The sequence below is a fragment of the Pieris brassicae genome, chromosome 8, assembly GCF_905147105.1.
Source record: "Pieris brassicae chromosome 8, ilPieBrab1.1, whole genome shotgun sequence".
NCBI classification, from domain to species: domain Eukaryota; kingdom Metazoa; phylum Arthropoda; class Insecta; order Lepidoptera; family Pieridae; genus Pieris; species Pieris brassicae.
Genome location: NC_059672.1, coordinates 16533664 through 16551452, shown reverse-complemented (window position 1 = coordinate 16551452; position 17789 = coordinate 16533664). Strand labels below are relative to the sequence as shown.

Below are 17789 nucleotides of genomic sequence, written 5' to 3'. Positions count from 1 at the left end.
AGAAACACGAGTGCCATATATCGAGGGTTAGTCGTTTTTGCTGTTGGCGTACAAACGTACGCACTTGCTACCAGTTTTTCCGTGGTTCACGGGTTTGTTTTGATTACAAGTGAATAATAAGTTTCATATTGGTTTCTTATTGCGTTTAGAAAGGCATTTGAAATCATAATTAAATTTTTACTAAAGGATTTATTATACTGATATTATGGCTCGATATGGTAGCGTTTTATATTATTTGACTTTTAGGTTAGATACATGTTCGCAAAATTACCATAATTAAAAAAAACTTAAAGGAAGAGACGAAGATTTGAATTTTAAACAAGATAATTCTGTTAAGTTGATAGTATATAATTATTAGGTAGGTTTGGTCCTGGTTACTATCATAAAAAAAATCTATACAAATTATAACTGTTCAACTAACGAACGTTAGATATAAATGTTTTTCGTTATCCTTTTACAAATCTCATGGTTGACCATGGGAACTGCCTCAAATCATCGTAAGGGTCAAGTAGCCACAACGGTAATCCAAAAACGTCCAACAATTCTAATTGTATTGACAGCTGTCACAATTTGACGTGCGTTGTCACTGTCGTCTGTCGTTGCTTTAATCCTACCTAGTTTATGTTATCTGTGATATTTTGTTATGTACTATGTAACTATTAAATTATTTCGATAACCTAGCGTTAATTCATTTTTTTATTATTATTTATAGAAACAGATTTATGGTTATATAGAATATTTAAAAAACACTTTTTAAACGGATTGAAGCTATGTATTATTATTATAAACTTAAAATTATTTAAATAATTATAAGTTTATAAGTGTTTTCTTAATGTGTAATAGCTATGTTAATAAAAGACAAGACAAGACTATATATAGAATATTCTTAAAACCGGAATAAATCTAAATTTATCAAAACAAATTATTTAACTTGGTAACTAACCTCAAACATTTGGGTATATTTTTGTTAAAATTGTAATTAATAAATGTGTTTTTATAAAATAGGAATTAAACTTTTACTCATTTTATCGTCTTGTCTATTATCTATGTATTAGCTAGCAGTATTTTATAAGCTCACCCGTAAGTCTCGAGCGACAGCTGTACTGACGTCCTATTAATTTAAAATAATTTTATTTATAGTAATAACTATATTTTCTTTATTTAGACTTAATTGATTCACTGTGGGTATGTAAGATTTACGTTGTGATGAATGTATGGTTATATAAGATAAATCAATCTATGAACGGACAGACTGCCAACACATTATTACGTAGGACTTAGGAGTGCCTTTTAACCACTTAGATTGATTTCACGAAGGCTGATATTTACCTCACTGCATCTCTATGGACTATCAAGATTCAAATAGATTCGAGAAGTGTAATTTTGTGTCTTTTCTCTTACGTAGCCTGTTTGTAAATAATGTGTCTACAGTTGTCTAATCCTAATACTGTCTTAATGTTTTGGTATTCGTGTAATTTAAGATGACAATGATTATTAACGTGTTCTGTGATTATGGAAGGAGTTAGGCTGGCTTAGTTAGCCAGGTTAGACCTATTGAGAGTCTTAAGTGCTGAAACTGAGTTGATCCTAAGGACTTTTTCATTCTAAAAAATTTCATATCTACTAATCTTTACCGGTGTCCTTTTTCGGGTTTTGAAATTTGGCGACATTTCTGCATAATATATTTATAAAAGCTTTACCAGTCGTACAGTATGAAGACTGTATGGGAAAGTTACTTATGAACTCCAAGTAATGACAAATGATCTGAATATCACAGGTATTAAATCCAAGTCTGAAGATAACACTCTTCGTGATAGGCCGAAGACCTAAGGCTATATCCTCACCGACTTCACTTTGACCGATCTCTAGCCATTTAACTTATTTATGAAACTGCATCTTTTTTTTCTCCTTCATATTATGAGCACAGAAGTATAGTCAGTCAGTACTGTTGATATCGATATGCGTATTTAGACAAATGCTAACAATACAATTGTCAAACTCAATCTGAGTTTTTGACAACGTTATTCGATACGAAAAACGTCAAAGCCGTAGGAAATAAGTTCATGGTAGTTAGTCATCATAACTAATTGATGTCAATTAATTGAGTAAGAAAATGTACCTAATAATTGGAGTTATTAATAATAAACATATTATTGATTTGGTAAGCCCATAGGTGCTGCATAAGGGCCTACAAATAGTCTTACGCTTTTATTACAGTCAGTCAATATTATATCAAAATACGGTAGGTGTATAATGAGTTTTATAAATTAAATTAAAAAAAAATATGCACATATTGATAATTATTTAGTCAGACGCTAGATTACAATGTGTATATATTTATAGTAATTATAATATTTGTGTAATAATAAATAGTGTTTATCGCTAACATAAAGGCTGGGAAGAAAGCAAAACGTTGGGTAATGTTAATAGTGTTCTAAGCTTGCGTTTTTAAATATGTTGGATTTACAATGATAATATTATAACTAGATAATTTTTTTGTTAGGTATAAATTTTTTAAAGAAATTGTATATTAATAGCTCCATAAGGTTAGGTTGGAGGGGCCTGGGGGAACCACGATGCACGACAGCCACCGATGATTTGCACGGCGCGATGTTTGCGAATGATCGAGCTTATTCGTCACGTTCCGCAAATCTACGAGCCGGAACGGTGTGAACTTCGAAATTATTACCCATAACTTGTAAATCACTGATAAAACCTGCTAAGAAAGACATAAAACAATTTCTAAGATTAAGTTCAAGACGCTCAATTTATTTTTAAATTTGATCTTCTTGTGTTTTGGTCACAATACCAAATATAATAATACTCATACTTTTAGGCGTATAAAAAAGAAACGAATTTAATTTGTCAAACCTTCAGTTAGTAAAGTATTAACTGAATGTGTGTAAGCCCATAGACAGGAAAATCTGTGGGTTTACTAAAGTTAAGTGTGTAAAAATAAAGGAAAGCTTTTTTTGTATTTTTTTCCGTCAAATCTTTTGTTGAACAAAAACGCCGCTTCTATTATATAAAGATGCCGAGTCTACTATAAATTCTCTTTACGACTACGAAAACCAACTCGTATAATGTACCAATTTGATTTAAAGGTCATTTAGAATCAAGCACTCTTTCATTTCTCATTACCGTATAATATTACATGTCCTTAGAGAATTGAGAATGCCATGTGTGTTCTGCCATTTTCAATAAATCCCATAACAATGGTCATAGGCGCAGGCGCAGGCCACCATTAGAGGCGATTACGTCACGCATATTAAATGAGCCTTTCATCTCACCGACTATTGTGAGCTCACTTCCTTATGCACAATAGGCAAATGTAAGCGAAATAAAAAGTTGATAACCCACTTAGTATACGAACCTCGTATGGTGGGGGTTTATTATCATTTGAAAAGTGCCTTGCAGAAGAATTTTCCAGAAAATTTATATTTCTTTTAATTACTGCGTGCTATAGTTTTTATGTAATGCGGATACAGAGACAATTCTCCATTGCGGTCAACCATTATAACTATATAAATGGTTGCAGCAGTATCATGCAGTGGGCGTCCACATTAAGCCTCCATTGCGTTCGTTCTTGAACTAGCATTTCACCTCGCTCCAAGTCTTTCCGGCTCACTTCGCCTCATCTGCTACCGTACGACGCCAGGTTTGCTTTCGACGGCCACACTCCCGCTTTCCTTGCGGGTTCCAAGCAAGCGCCTGCTTGTGGATATGTTTGGAATGTTTTCGGAGTGTATGTATCCATTTCCACTTGCGTCACCCTGGCATCTGCTGGCATCAATGAATTAACTTTCTAATATATGCGCCAATATTGTTAATGAAAATATAGTAATTGACCTATCTGTTAAGACATTGTTAATCTTAAAAGCCCGGTGTCTCTAAAACATTTTATTTTGCTTAACACTTTTATCACTACCACATTATCCTAGTCGCGAGTACAACTTCTTACTTGGGTCTGGCATCCTCTTTACCAGCCAAGCACACTAACCATTATTGTTACAGTATTCTAGTAAAAATTTAAAGCCAAGGGTCCTGTTGAAAAACAAATTAAAAATTTCCATTGTCGAGTTAAATGACTGTACAATAAAAACGCGAGCTTTTGTTTTCGCGTCGCGTAATATACGCACGAGAGCTTTTTGTCATAAATAAAATAAAACGCTGTGTTTGTATCGAAAAAACAATAGGTTTATTAATAATAAGGTAAGATTGTGAATCATGGATCCGTTGAGTTGATTCGTATATTGGTTTTGATTTTCTACAAAGCAAGGTTCTGGCGCTATGTTAAACGCGCACATAAACAGAAAGTCCATTGGTGCACAGCCGAGAACCAAACCTACGACCTCAGTGATGGGAGTCGTACGCTGAAGCCACTAGGCCAACACTGCTCTGTATAAAAGGAACTTAAAAATATTATGCTGATTTACAAGATAAGCGCTCTTAATAAATGATTTATAGAACCGATTTTTTTAACCCCGAAACCTCCTCATAATAAACTACTAAACCAGACTTACATGAGACATTTGAAATCGTAATTGGCACCTTAAGTGAGTTCAACTGTCTCTCACAGAGTCGAACCCAGAACTATAACGGACGGGTGTCGCCATCTAGCGATAACAACGGTGATGTCGGCATGTCTGACCTTAAAATTGTCCGTACACTTTATATTCTATTTCCGTTTATATTAACCTCTACATTCATAAATACTACACTTATTTTATTAAGAGATCATGCCTTGTACAACTGGAATTATTTTAAGGCGAATTGTACGTGAAATATGTATTAGTTTTTCATTAACATTTGTTTCCAGTTAAAACGCTAATAACTAGCTTAAGTTTAAATTTCAACAAATAATTTGTATATTCCAAAAATTAATTATATATTGTAGAACTGTCCAAAAATATACAAAGCCGGAATAGAGGAAACTTATCTGAGAGGAAGTAGAGGAATATCACAAATGATCCGGTCGAATTGATACTTGATTCGTTTCCCATTACATAGTTTTATAATGATTATATTATATAAAAAGAGGAAAATTGTATTCAAATGTGCGAAAGAAAATAAAATACACAACCAAACTTGATATTTTAACTGAAATATAGTCCAAAACACAAATGTTGTAAAGTATTTTCTGCTGTGTTGAGATAATAGTTATTGAGTTTTAAGGTTTGAAACAATAATAATTATGTTATTCAAACCATTATTAACCCCTAAATTAAATCAAAAAAAATCCTTTATTTATAGTGCTCACAAATCATAATAAACGAAAAATCGGCAACGCAATCAAACCATTAGAGTCTAATCCTATAAATGTTTTAAATAAAAAAAGTGAAAAGTTTAATAGGCTTTCATGAAAACTCAATTCGCGTCCATGAAAAACCACTTTTAAATCCACAAAGCCTATTAAAATATAAACACGCTAGCATCGTTATCCAACTTTTCATTTAACAAACAAATCGATATAATCTATTCTGTCAGCGCCCACGCAATGTATGAAAACACAGCTATACAATGTATGGAAGCGGCGATTGTGAACATTAGCGGGATTGACAGGAACAAGCCGCTTGTTACCGCGCCTGCTACCAGATGCGTATCGTACCTTTGGGCTACTGTTTTCGTATCTTTGTATTTATAACGCTGGATGAGTTTTACATGTTGAAAGATTCGCTAATTCGCAATTCTATCAGTTTCAATTTGCAATATTCACATAAAATTGCTTTTCACAGAGCCTTTTAATATTACTCGCTTTATGTAGGACCTCACTAATTGGTCTACCTTTACGTAAATATTTGAATAGATAGGATCAGTGAAATGTAACCATAAATGGAGAGAAGAGAAAAGTGTTCTATAAAACTTTAAACATTTTCAAGTATGTTGTATAAGATAATCACGAAAATGAATTATCAAGATAAAGTTTTAATTAAACTTCACTACTTCAGTGTCAAAAATTAATTCAACCAAATAAAAAAGCTATTAATCCTTCGCATCGTGGCAATGTCATTATAGAATCGTGTTGACGTTCGTAATTTGAATATTGAGATTAGATTTATAACAACATTTCAGATAACCAAGAGCGTATAATACGAATACATGGCAATAGAAAATAAATGACATGCAAATAGGGGATCTTTTCCAGCGAATATACATGCGCGAACAGTTCTCGGGGTGTAAATGGGTGCATAATAAGCATCCATTCAAAATCAAGGAGACATTCCGGTATAATGGGAGCTGCTACACATGTTTGTGTGTTCGTACGCCCCGGACATTTGTATGGCCGCGAATAATGATTTACTTATATCTATAGAGTCGGTGTCTTAAGTTTCGGGTGCGAAATTCGGAATTTGTATTGTTTGCAAAGTTTTCAGAATAATGAGAGCTGAATTTTAATATTGCGACTTATCAGATTTTTTATGAAGTCACGAATACTTGTTTATATATCTGAGCTATATACCTACCTATATATAGGTATGTATCACTCAAAACAAATTAAATTCATTTTAATGTCAAGTCACAAGCACATGCTAATATTTGATTGTTTAAAATTGTTAAATGTGCATTAAACCGTTCACCGTTAAAGTACACCACAGAATAATTCACCAATATTTGGGAAAAATTATTTTCAATAAAAAATAACAATACGAATATATCATGTAATTTTAAAATTTAAACTCCAACTATGAAAAGCATCAACTAGCATGCCCTCATAATAGGCGATAAACATGCCGTTGCTACCCGAAGCCTACAGAAACTCTATCAAAACGAACAGAGCCAATTGTGGACTCTCACTTTGTCCTGGGAATTTAGCACCTGTATAGAAAATCACACGGCATTAACAAGTGAGAATAATTGGATTAAAGCGAGAATGGATGCCCTTAATTATAAATACTCTGTTATAAGAGTAAGCTGTTGAATTTGTTGAAGTCAGATATATTAAATTAATTTTAATATTCATTTATGTACATAAATTATATTTATGAATTTATGAATCTCGCGAATTACATATACAAAGAATTGTATACGTTAAACATAAAACCTTGAAGAAAATATCAATTTTTTAAATATAGATTGTAGATATATTATTATTTAATATAAAAATACGATAATATGAGAGTTAATATTGTCAACACCTGTTTGAATATATTTTATTGAACAATATCCAGTTAATATTTAAATGGGTTTTCTTTCATTTTTGTCTGTTAATTAAAAATTTTAATTAATTGTGTATACTTGAATTTGATCCAATATCCTTCATTAATATATTCGGTTTAAATGAATATTTAGATAAAATATTTTATTGTATGTAGAACGTGAATACAAACATCATACAAATACTGCAACAGTTGTCTGATTGTATGTATGTTGAAGTATTTAAAAATATATAAAATTTGGAAATAATTGATCGAACAGATATTGAAGAACAACTTTATAATATTTATAACTCTACGGTTAATAAATCGTGTTTTAATTGCCATTGTCACTAATGAGCTGAGTTGGAATCTTATATCGACCATATTATTATAAACTATTCATAATATTTTATATCTTCTAGGAGTTAATTAGGCCTTTAATATCAGAAAGAAGTTTCGTTAAATTCCTTATATTATAAACACTGATCTTAATTATGAACAAAGACGACACTTAGTGGTAACACAAACACTTTGCGTTTATGTTTATAAATTCTAAATTTGAATTTTACGTTTCCTTTTCTTACATAAAGAATATTAATTAGAATTATTATGTTTTTTTTTGAATTTATGAAAATAACTAGGATTATTTTGTGTCAGACTTTACTTTGTCGTCAAATACTACTTGTCAAGCCAAGGCTGTACATTTTGCTCGCTCATGCTTTCCTAGTTTTATAAGCATGGCGATTTCCTGAATCGAATCGTCGGAGTTACGCCCCGAGAGTATAGCCAGACGTAAACACTCTCTTCAACATTGCAGTCATTCGTTTCATAGCAATTAACTAAATCATTGGAGTTAATCCCCGAGAGTATAGACGGAGGCACTCTCTCGGACTATTACATTGTGTTCATTCGTTACATAGCAATTGATATTTCATTATTTTGTTATATTCTATTATTATTATGTTTATATTCTTGTACGCGAGTGGTTCATATAGAGTAAAACTAAAATCCTCTATTATATAAAGCACCCCGATAACCCATAATCTTTTCATAAATTTTACTACGGAATATTGATCTAATGGGGGCAAACTAGGCGCTAAGCTGCGGTTGTAAATATCGAGCAGTAAGTTTGGTATGCGTCGACGGTAGCCCATAGGCTTATTATATTACAATACTATTAGCATCGCTCGGATGTATCGCCTCTGTATCGAATGCCATCTGATCAGATAAAATCGACACCATTGTTTATGGACGGTGCTAATTTCTTTTCGAATTTTTATTTTACACAGATTATTATGCGATTTAAAAATTTTTCTGTGTAATATTTATATAAGGTAAACTAATCCTAAGCTATGTTATTTACTGTTTGATTACGAACATATCAAAATGATCAATCTTTTCCTTCGGTTTGTAAGTAGATAAAAATTTGTTATTCATATCTACGGTTTCGTAGCTTAGTAAGGCACAGTGCGTATATCTAAAGTTCCGTAAGAATCGTTCATTTCCGTTTAGCTTTTGGAAAGCTCTCATTGCGGTAGTTAAGTTTGGTTGCGGTTGTAGACGGCATGTTCAATTATATGTTTAATGAAACTTTTTGTTTGCAGCTGGGTGTCAAGTGTCAACTGGCTTTAATTGTTTAAAACATGAGCTTATTACTAACAAACAATTATGGTTGCTTAGGTTCCTAAATCTAAGTGACACTTTAATATAAATGTAGTCGACCTTTTGGACATAATCGGAAACAAGAATGTTATATTACAATTTATGAGTGTGGGAAAAACTAAAGGGCTCCTTTTGGCTTCAAGTGTGCTAAAATTCCTAACATTTGGTTTGCGTTTCTAATTATTAGTTAAAATATACATGTAACTTAACTAATGTAAGGTTACATAACTCGGGATGAGGAAATTATCTCACGTGAGGTGGGCTGCAAAGATTGTAAGCGCTACTAGTTTTAAATTAATATGTTTTTTAGGTAATTTTAACCTTCAAAAGGCACGTGTATAACTTGACAACTGTCGTACAATTATTTTGAGCGAAGGAGCTTTTGTTTGTTTAAAAAATGGATATAAAGGAATTTCGTGTGTTAATATTGGTTTTTAGCGAAAAAAAATATAATTATAATATTGAAGCCATGACTTGGCTTTGTAAATATTATTCGGACCCTGCACTAGTAAATTTAACCATTCAGAAGTGGTTTCCGAAAACATATTCCCTAAATAATCTCGTATAATATAAACTGTGAGTAAACTACAGATACATAGTAGATAAGTTTAGTTCTTATTGCTATACAAAGGACGCCATATCTAATTCATTTGCGATGAGAAGTTAGTGAAATAAATTAGCCGAGACAATAAAAGGCAAGGCATTGTGACGTCACAGCTAGAAAGCGCACAGAACAACCGTGGATCCAAAACGGATCGCTACCGAATGGGTACCGTCGGAAAATCAACCCATTTCATAAGATTTAAGATGTTTAAATCCGAGCACTGATAAGAGGCATAGGGGCTCGAATAGTCTCTAATTCTTATGACAACGTTTATATGTGAGTTATTACTTACTTACCTTTGTAAAATATAAAAATATATATTTTTTAGTCACAACTATAACTTTACACATATCATCCGTCTCGAACCTGGACAAGCTAATTGTCGTTGGCAAGGTAGAAGGCAAAAGACTGCGGGGCAGATCGCCAACCTACTGGTGTGACCAAGTCACGAATCTCACGGGTTCCCCATAAAAGCTACGCTAAGGGAAGCTGTGGAACAAAATGGACAGATGTGACAGATGAGACTAGCAGGGCAGGGCAGTAGCCACCTTACAGTGACGCGAAACAATATTAATTCTAAATAAGGTTTTTAAACTACTGAATTGAAAGCAGTCATGAAATTGGTCTAAATCTGTAACACAATACGAAAAACATTTAAGGCAACGCACTTGCGAGCCTTCTGGCGGTGTGAGTGTCCATGGGCGGCGGTGTCGTTTCACATCAGGTGAGCCTCTTGCCCGTTTGCCTGCTATTACATAAAAAAAAACAATATTTTTTTTCCATTGTGATCTAGTTTGTATGCTATCGTTACTCAGCTATCAGATGGACAGAGGCGAGTGCGTTAGACGGTAGTTAGTTAGGCACAATTATTATTATTTAGTGCGACTCACTGCGGCGGGACAAAGCCTACACCCACGCGTCTACGCACGCTAAGTACCTATGGATAAGCCAGAGATAGTAGATATATTTTGAAATTTCACTTTTTTACCAGTTAAGGGATTCAGCGACATTTATCATACTGTATCAAATAAAATCTTTAGACTCTCAAAGGAACACGAATTACTAAAACTAATATATAAGTACAAAAGTACGTAAATACGAAAAAAATTATATCAATTTCAAAAACTATCAGGCTTGTGCACACGTATTAACAATTGTTGACGGATCTATCAGTACTCAAGTATTATAATAATTCAAGTCATCTCTTCCAGGCAACCCTTAACTTCCAATCGCGAGCCCGAAGTGTGTATGCAAGCTCGATGTAGTTCTTTCAATATCCGTAGGTAGCGCTGATCTCTCATAATTGTGTAGATCGCAATTACTATTGAGAGTTACAGAGTACCAATTCAGTTTCAAAATAGATCACCTCTAAAGGAATATCCATACTTTGCTTCAGTTATGTAAATCGTATTTAAGGAAGTACTAATACCTATATAAGCATGTATACCCATTTATAATTCTACTCTTATCATTTATAATCTCTCTGCATCTTCTACCGCATTTACTATGGAGAAAATTTAGGGTAGTTTTTCGAATACCTGACAGCCAGAATACGAAATTCCACCCGTATCAGCTCGACCTCGGTCGACCACTGAGCGTTATTAAAGGCAGTTTTTGCTATTACCTAGTCCAGCCATAAGTTCTGTTACAAATGAAAATGCATTTTTTTAAAATGACGTAATGTAATATTATTAAAATTTATACCGAAATATTTATTAGTCTCAGCCAAAAACAAAAGATATTCTATTCGAAATGGCCATCTTTGGCTTTTATACAGGCCTTTAATCTGTTTGAACACGAATCTATGTATTTACGATCTGTTTCCAAGGGAAATTTCGCCACTTCTTGCTCCAAATATTTTCAAGAGTTAGAGCAGGCCATGTTTCTAAAACTGACCATAATTTGAAGTCTAAAAGGTTGAGGGCCAGTCTTCAGCTCTTATAAAGTCCGGCACGTTGGTTTCAAGCCAGGCTTGGGTAGTTCGTGTCTGGTTATCAGGTATTTTTAAAAAGTGTATTGCTGAGAGGTTTCACAACATGATCCAAAACTTTATCTTGATACATTTTGCCTGAAGTTTTCACTACTTTTTCACGAAAGATGTTTTTAAAATAATTTACCTGTTCCAAATTCAAAATAATTAAAAAGTTGAAAAATGGAAAAGATTTTATATAACAGTATTTATGGCCAGACTAATTACAATCAGGTGAACCCGTTAACCTCTTGTTCTATAAAAACATTTTTTTATTAATTCATTTAAATAAAACACATTCTTGTATGAACAACATTAACAATATAAGAGGATCACTTGGCAATTGAATTGAAAGATTTATTGTTCTATTATCTGAATTATTGATTTAAATTATTTTTTTGTGTTTAAACTTAAATTTGACAAGGTATATTTGAATATAAGAAATATATGTTTAGATCTGTTACATTTACATTTTTCTTTGAATTTACATTCTATTTTTAAATTCTATATAAATAATAGAAATTATAATAAACAAATAAAGAATGATTAGTATGATATTATTATTACTGTATGTATATGTAATATTTCTAACATGCTAAGACTTTTTTTATGCTGCCAAGATATGGGATCCTAATTAGCCGTTGGCGGTTTTTAATGTATGCGCGAATACGGGTTTGCTTTTAATATGCAAATTTCATGAATCCTAATAAATCTGTGAAGCGTGAAGGTGTAAGAAACTACGTAAATAACACAGACATATAATTTTATAATGTCGAAGCCTATACTCATAGTGGAGCGACAAAAGGTTTTATATAACCGGGCGTAATTCCTACGACTGGTTGTTTCAACAAAGAGATCAATTAACAGATGGTATGTTGTATTGTCTTTTGTTAACATAGCTTTTACACATTAAGAAAACACTTTTTAAACGGATTGAAGCTATGTATTATTATTATAAACTTATTCATATAACTTACCCAGTCACCGTGACCACTCACGCTGTAAAGCACGCGAAACGTCGAAAAAAATTAAATTTAAAATTATGTAAATAATTATAAGTTTATAATAATAATACAGAGCTTCAATCCGTTTAAAAAGTGTTTTCTTAAGATGTTATGTTGTATCTACGTTTTGTAACAATTCCGTACATAATTATAGAAATCGGGCTAGAAATGTTTACATTGCCGCATATACGTGTCTTGTAGTCCGGGAAAAGTCATAGTAAGCCGTCTGATGTTCATTGCTGATTAATCACACCCAAAGTATGTTAATATCCAGGGCATGGATTGGATTCCTGACGAAACTTAGCAATTTTCCAGCCCTATACTGCATACATGACTTCACATAAAAACGCATAGATGCTGCTTCCTTATGTTAATTAAAAGTTTGTATTTTATATATTTCAGTGTTATTAACTAGAAATTCGGCAGTGCTTTAAGAAGCTGACCTTATTACTGTGGTACAGTATTTCCCTCAAACAGTTCAGTTTCGGCCTTCCAAGAATGTTTTCGTGAATTTCTTGCTAGTATTGCGGCAGCAGAATTTTGCTTCATTATAATACTTTACCTGTGTGCCATTTTAATTTCCAACCAGTCCAAGCTTTATTAAAGCATTTAAGAATGGAAATACCAAATATATATAATTGTTTGTAAAATTATTTTGCTATATTTAATAATGAAACCGAACACGTTATTTATTATATTATTATTTATAATTGATCAAGTCAAAATCACTATTGTCACTTGAGTAATTTGGTATTAAAACTTTAAATGATAATTTGTTTATAGGTCTATCAAAAATCACAAAATTTAATACTCCTAAGACATATAAAGGTATCTTATACGTGTCTATATATACATATAAATCTCTAAGTCACAAGTCTTTGACTGAATGAGAGAATTTTGTCTTCATAAATTATGTCGATTTTCATTCATTAACTCATACAAAATTTTTTAATTATGACGCGCGCCGTACAGACCAATTCTTTTATCAGGCCATATGTTAGACCTAGTAATTTATAAGTTTCCTATTTAAAATGAAAACTAAAAGTCTTTGAACATGTAGTATTGTAGATTGTATTTATTGATACTTTTAATTTTAATGTTAATTAGTGTAATCATGATTGTTACAGGAAGAACCAGCAACTTCTGGCGACAGCGGGGATGAGAGTGGTAGCGAACAGGACTTTATGTTCAATCCCCAACAACACCACAAGGATTTTAATTGTGATAATCAATCAGCTTCAATTAAAAGGTATCCCAATCTTTACTTATCTGACAAAGTAACTTTTATGAAATAAATATCTTTATAATGTCTCTGTAGGGTTATATATATAAATATATATATATATGTGTGTGTGTGTGTGTGTGTCTTTACTACGACATTATGGTAAGTAATTTAAGTCTAACATAATTTACTAAAAAGGATTGTTATCATAAGTAAGTGTCCAATAACACTAATTATAGTCTCTATTAAAAGGAAGACACTCAGTTCTTGTGGTCAATTTCTTTTTTCATTCACTGTTTAGCACTTAATATTAAAATACACTAACACTAATTCAGTAGTTGGTGGGTGGGTGGTGGGTGACAAAATGGTTTAGTAGGTGGTCCCTTTCAATCTTCTCACTAGGCCCGTGGTGTCAAGTAGTTGAATAGCCTCGACATTCACGTGATGGTGGAGCCTATGTTCGTGTTCTTTTTTATGAATGTGGCGACGTCCTATACAGAAGTATATTGGTTTTTTTTAAGTGAATTAAATATATATATATATAAATATCTTGTAAAATACATTTCAGAGAATCCGAAAACCAGCCGTCTACGTCATCAGCAAACCAGGAAGAAAGCAAATCAAGTCAACCGTCACTACCCAGACTACTCCCAAAGATAGATCTACCAGGGGGTGCCATGTTATACCCGTCAGGGGTCCTAGCTGGCCTGGACGGTTTGGGGACCAACTTGGGACTTGGAAATTTGGCTATGGGATATCCGCCTAGCTTTATTTTAGGTTTAGCTAATCAAGGGCAAGAAAATGGTTAGTCCTATTTATCCTACATATGCTTTTACATTGAAATTGCTAAATGACCAGACCAGACCGGACAGATAATAATATTTTACATACAAAATAGGTATTACGAGATGAATAATTATCTTTATTGTATTATCCTCTGATACTTATATTATTTTATAAATTGTTTTAGCATCATCATCCAACCAGCCGCAGTTCATCACAATACCACTTTCGATGGCAGTAGCAGCGGGTGCAGGCGCTCCGAACGGCGCCGGCGCATCTAGCGACGACAGCAGTGAACTACAGGATCTTAGTACTGGCATACGGAAATAATTGTAAGCTTCGCTTATTCTCACTAGCATTGTTAGAAACAAAATGATAACAGGTAATTCAATTCATAAGTGTGTATGCATTTGCTTTTAGGGGAACCAATAAAAATATTCTTGAGGGAATAAGAGAATTTTGTGGAGTTTGTTAATGAACATTCAATATATATATTCGATCTAACTATCACATCCACCACGTACCAGCCATAGATAATAATAATTTGTACCTCATTTTTTTCTTTCAGATAGTCCCGAGAAGACTTCATACTTTCCTCTTAACCAATAACGTACATAATGTACCAAAGTACTCCTAGATACGATTAAGTTCCTTAAAGCTCATTATTTAGAAGATATACATTCATTTATAAACCATATAGATTGTGATACAAAAATTACGTAATTGCCAAAAACTTGGTGTTATATCAAATACTATTCATGAACGTACTTCAAGCTTTTTGTATCACTTTGCAATTAAATAAATAAAAACACTTTGATTCAAATACGTTTTTAAATAGACTACTAATCATCTATAAATAATTAAACTGTTTTATGATTTTGACAAAAGTATTGAGATATTTGTTATATATGATATGAGATATTTCTATAATATTCTTAGAAATTATTGATATTTTCTTCGGTTATATATGTCGATATTCGTTGAATAAGACAAAATATCACGTTTATTCAATATATACTTGCCTATTTTGTATGAGGAAACACAGCGTCTAACTTCATGGCCCGTGATCCGTCAAGCATATTTAATTAAATAAAAATTGTTTTCAATAATACACCTGTTTTGCGTGTGCAGCCTAGAATAAGCCCGATATGATAACAGTTTTTGATATGTCTCCAGGTTATGTAATTGATATAAGCGGTACAAGGACACTCGCCGTGAATTTGGCGTCACCTTTGTATATTAGTACGCCTTATGATTATTATAAGTGTTAACTATTATCAGAAATACGTGTATTTTTGTACTAAACTGTGTAAAATTTGTTATACTCTTATTTATTACCACGCCTTATATTCTCGAAGCCCAAGTGGATTTATCCGTTGATATAAGTGAATCAATCTAATGTAATACTATCTAGGGTAAAACAAAGCGAAATATAGATGATTAATTAGTGTCAAGCATAAGCTCCTTAACGTTTTTGATAGTTTACTATTGCCTATCAGTAAAGACGGTTACCATAAAGCTACATAGAGAACACTAACACCAGCAAATCTTGAATAAAAAGTTAACGTAAGACAAAGTATATGGTATCCAAAAGCATCGCTTCGTACTCACTATAGAATTGTATTCGTATATACTATACCTATATACTTACTACGCGTATATACCAAACCCATGAATACATGCGTTGTTGATGTATATTAAGTATTCGAAAACTTGAAACGAATATTTAAAACAAAGTTTGCTAAAGTTACTGGTATGATAGAAAACGAATCATTCGAACAAAAAATACCAAGGACTGGCTATGTTCGACACAATTCTTAGTTTTCAGTTTTATAGTTTCATTTTTAGGTTTTTAAGTTGCAAAGCATTTATAATTTAATTTTGTGTCCCTTGCATGAATTTTAACAATTGTTGATATTGTATGTAAAATGTCGACTTAATTTAATTGTATTACTTAATTAGTTTTATTTTAGGCGGGAAATTCGTAGACTAAGAACGGTCGAGTTTGGTTTGTGTATTAAATGTTCCTTTTCACTCAATAAAAGTTATGAAATATTTGTGGTTTTTTCTTTTAATGAACCCGAAGCGTTGACAGAACAGATACTCAAATTTAATTCTGCGTAAGTAATTGTCAGCAGTTTTTGTTTTTTGACTTTTGCTAGTTAAATTCAGTCCCCATTGCATCAGTACAGCATCGCTATATATGTATAGAATATAGGTGTTTTAAGAATATCCACACCGCCGAATAAACTGCATCAAGAGCACACCCCACATACACTTTCACACAACACACCCGAATTAGGTATACTTAGTAAAATGCTAATCTATTTTTGTTGGTTGTCCTTTCTAAGTTTCGTAAATGTTTCAACCTTTTTGTATATAACTATTTCATCTTTGGCTATTTTTTTAGTATAATGATACTTGTTTTTGTAATATATAATTGAAGTTCACTAAAATAATAGCTCTTAATAAACATAGACGTTTATAATTTTTGAAAACAAAGCTCAACGATGTACGCGCAAGGAACATTGGCAGCCGTAATTTTTAATAAGAACATATTCACAAAAAAGTTATGGGAAGAAATATTTACACGATACATTTCTCTTAATTAATATAATAATAGCTAACTGAATTTAATATTTTTTAATGCATTTCTGAGAGTTCGTTGGAAAATCGATAATCTATAAATTCCTTTGTATTTATTCTTTTGTGCAATGTTTTTGTTTATAATAAATAATTATGAACTTTCTTTAGACTTATGTTATTTAATTGGATTATTACCCTTTAGTTCCCGGTTCGATACGGTATGACGATACCTTTGCATTGAGACTTAAACAAAAACTAATTTAAAGTATAAAAATACATCGAAATGCGGTATAATATAGAGGTATATTCAACAGAGTACACGTTTTAAAACCAATACATTTATTAGTCTTAATTAAATTTTCTAGCACAGATTATGACTATTATAAATATATATATAGTGGTTTTAATTAAAAAACGGACCATTTCGTTTCATTAGTTACCTCCATCAATATTCAGTTTTAATAAAAGCTGACGTCTACAAATGACTTTGAGCTTCTATATTACAAATAGGTATTTTCTTATTTGCATTGAAACAAGTTCTATTTTGTATACGTTGACAAATTGACAATTTAAATTCAATTTGTGAAAATCATTTGAAATAAATATACCAAGAAAAATAGAATATATTTGATAATTAAGCAATTTTTAAGCACTTTATGCACATCTGATACTAATAATAAATATGTTTTCCATGTCTTTGACGATATCAATTCTTAATGTCATTATGCTGGCAATTGGTGGATGACAGGAAAATAAAGATGAAACAATCGTCAATTGTTTTTCAAGAAGCTTTTGTTTTTGAATTTTGTATACTATTTAAACA

At 32.1% G+C, this 17789-nt stretch overlaps 1 protein-coding gene across 3 annotated transcripts in view; it reads left to right on the top strand.

The window, feature by feature from the left end:
• LOC123713482 (serum response factor homolog) overlaps positions 1–16437 on the top strand; it is a 154558-nt gene extending 138121 nt beyond the window's left edge. For 2 of the 3 annotated variants that reach the window (XM_045667165.1, XM_045667164.1), the window contains 4 exons: positions 13503–13624; positions 14166–14401; positions 14568–14712; positions 14949–16437. In XM_045667165.1, coding sequence (XP_045523121.1) covers positions 13503–13624; positions 14166–14401; positions 14568–14710 — 501 coding nt within the window. In that variant the 3' untranslated portion in view covers positions 14711–14712; positions 14949–16437. Of the gene's footprint in view, positions 1–13502; positions 13625–14165; positions 14402–14567; positions 14763–14948 lie in introns of all 3 variants that reach the window. The other variant, XR_006754194.1, reaches the window with a different exon arrangement.
• The last annotated feature ends 1352 nt before the right edge of the window (positions 16438–17789 follow it).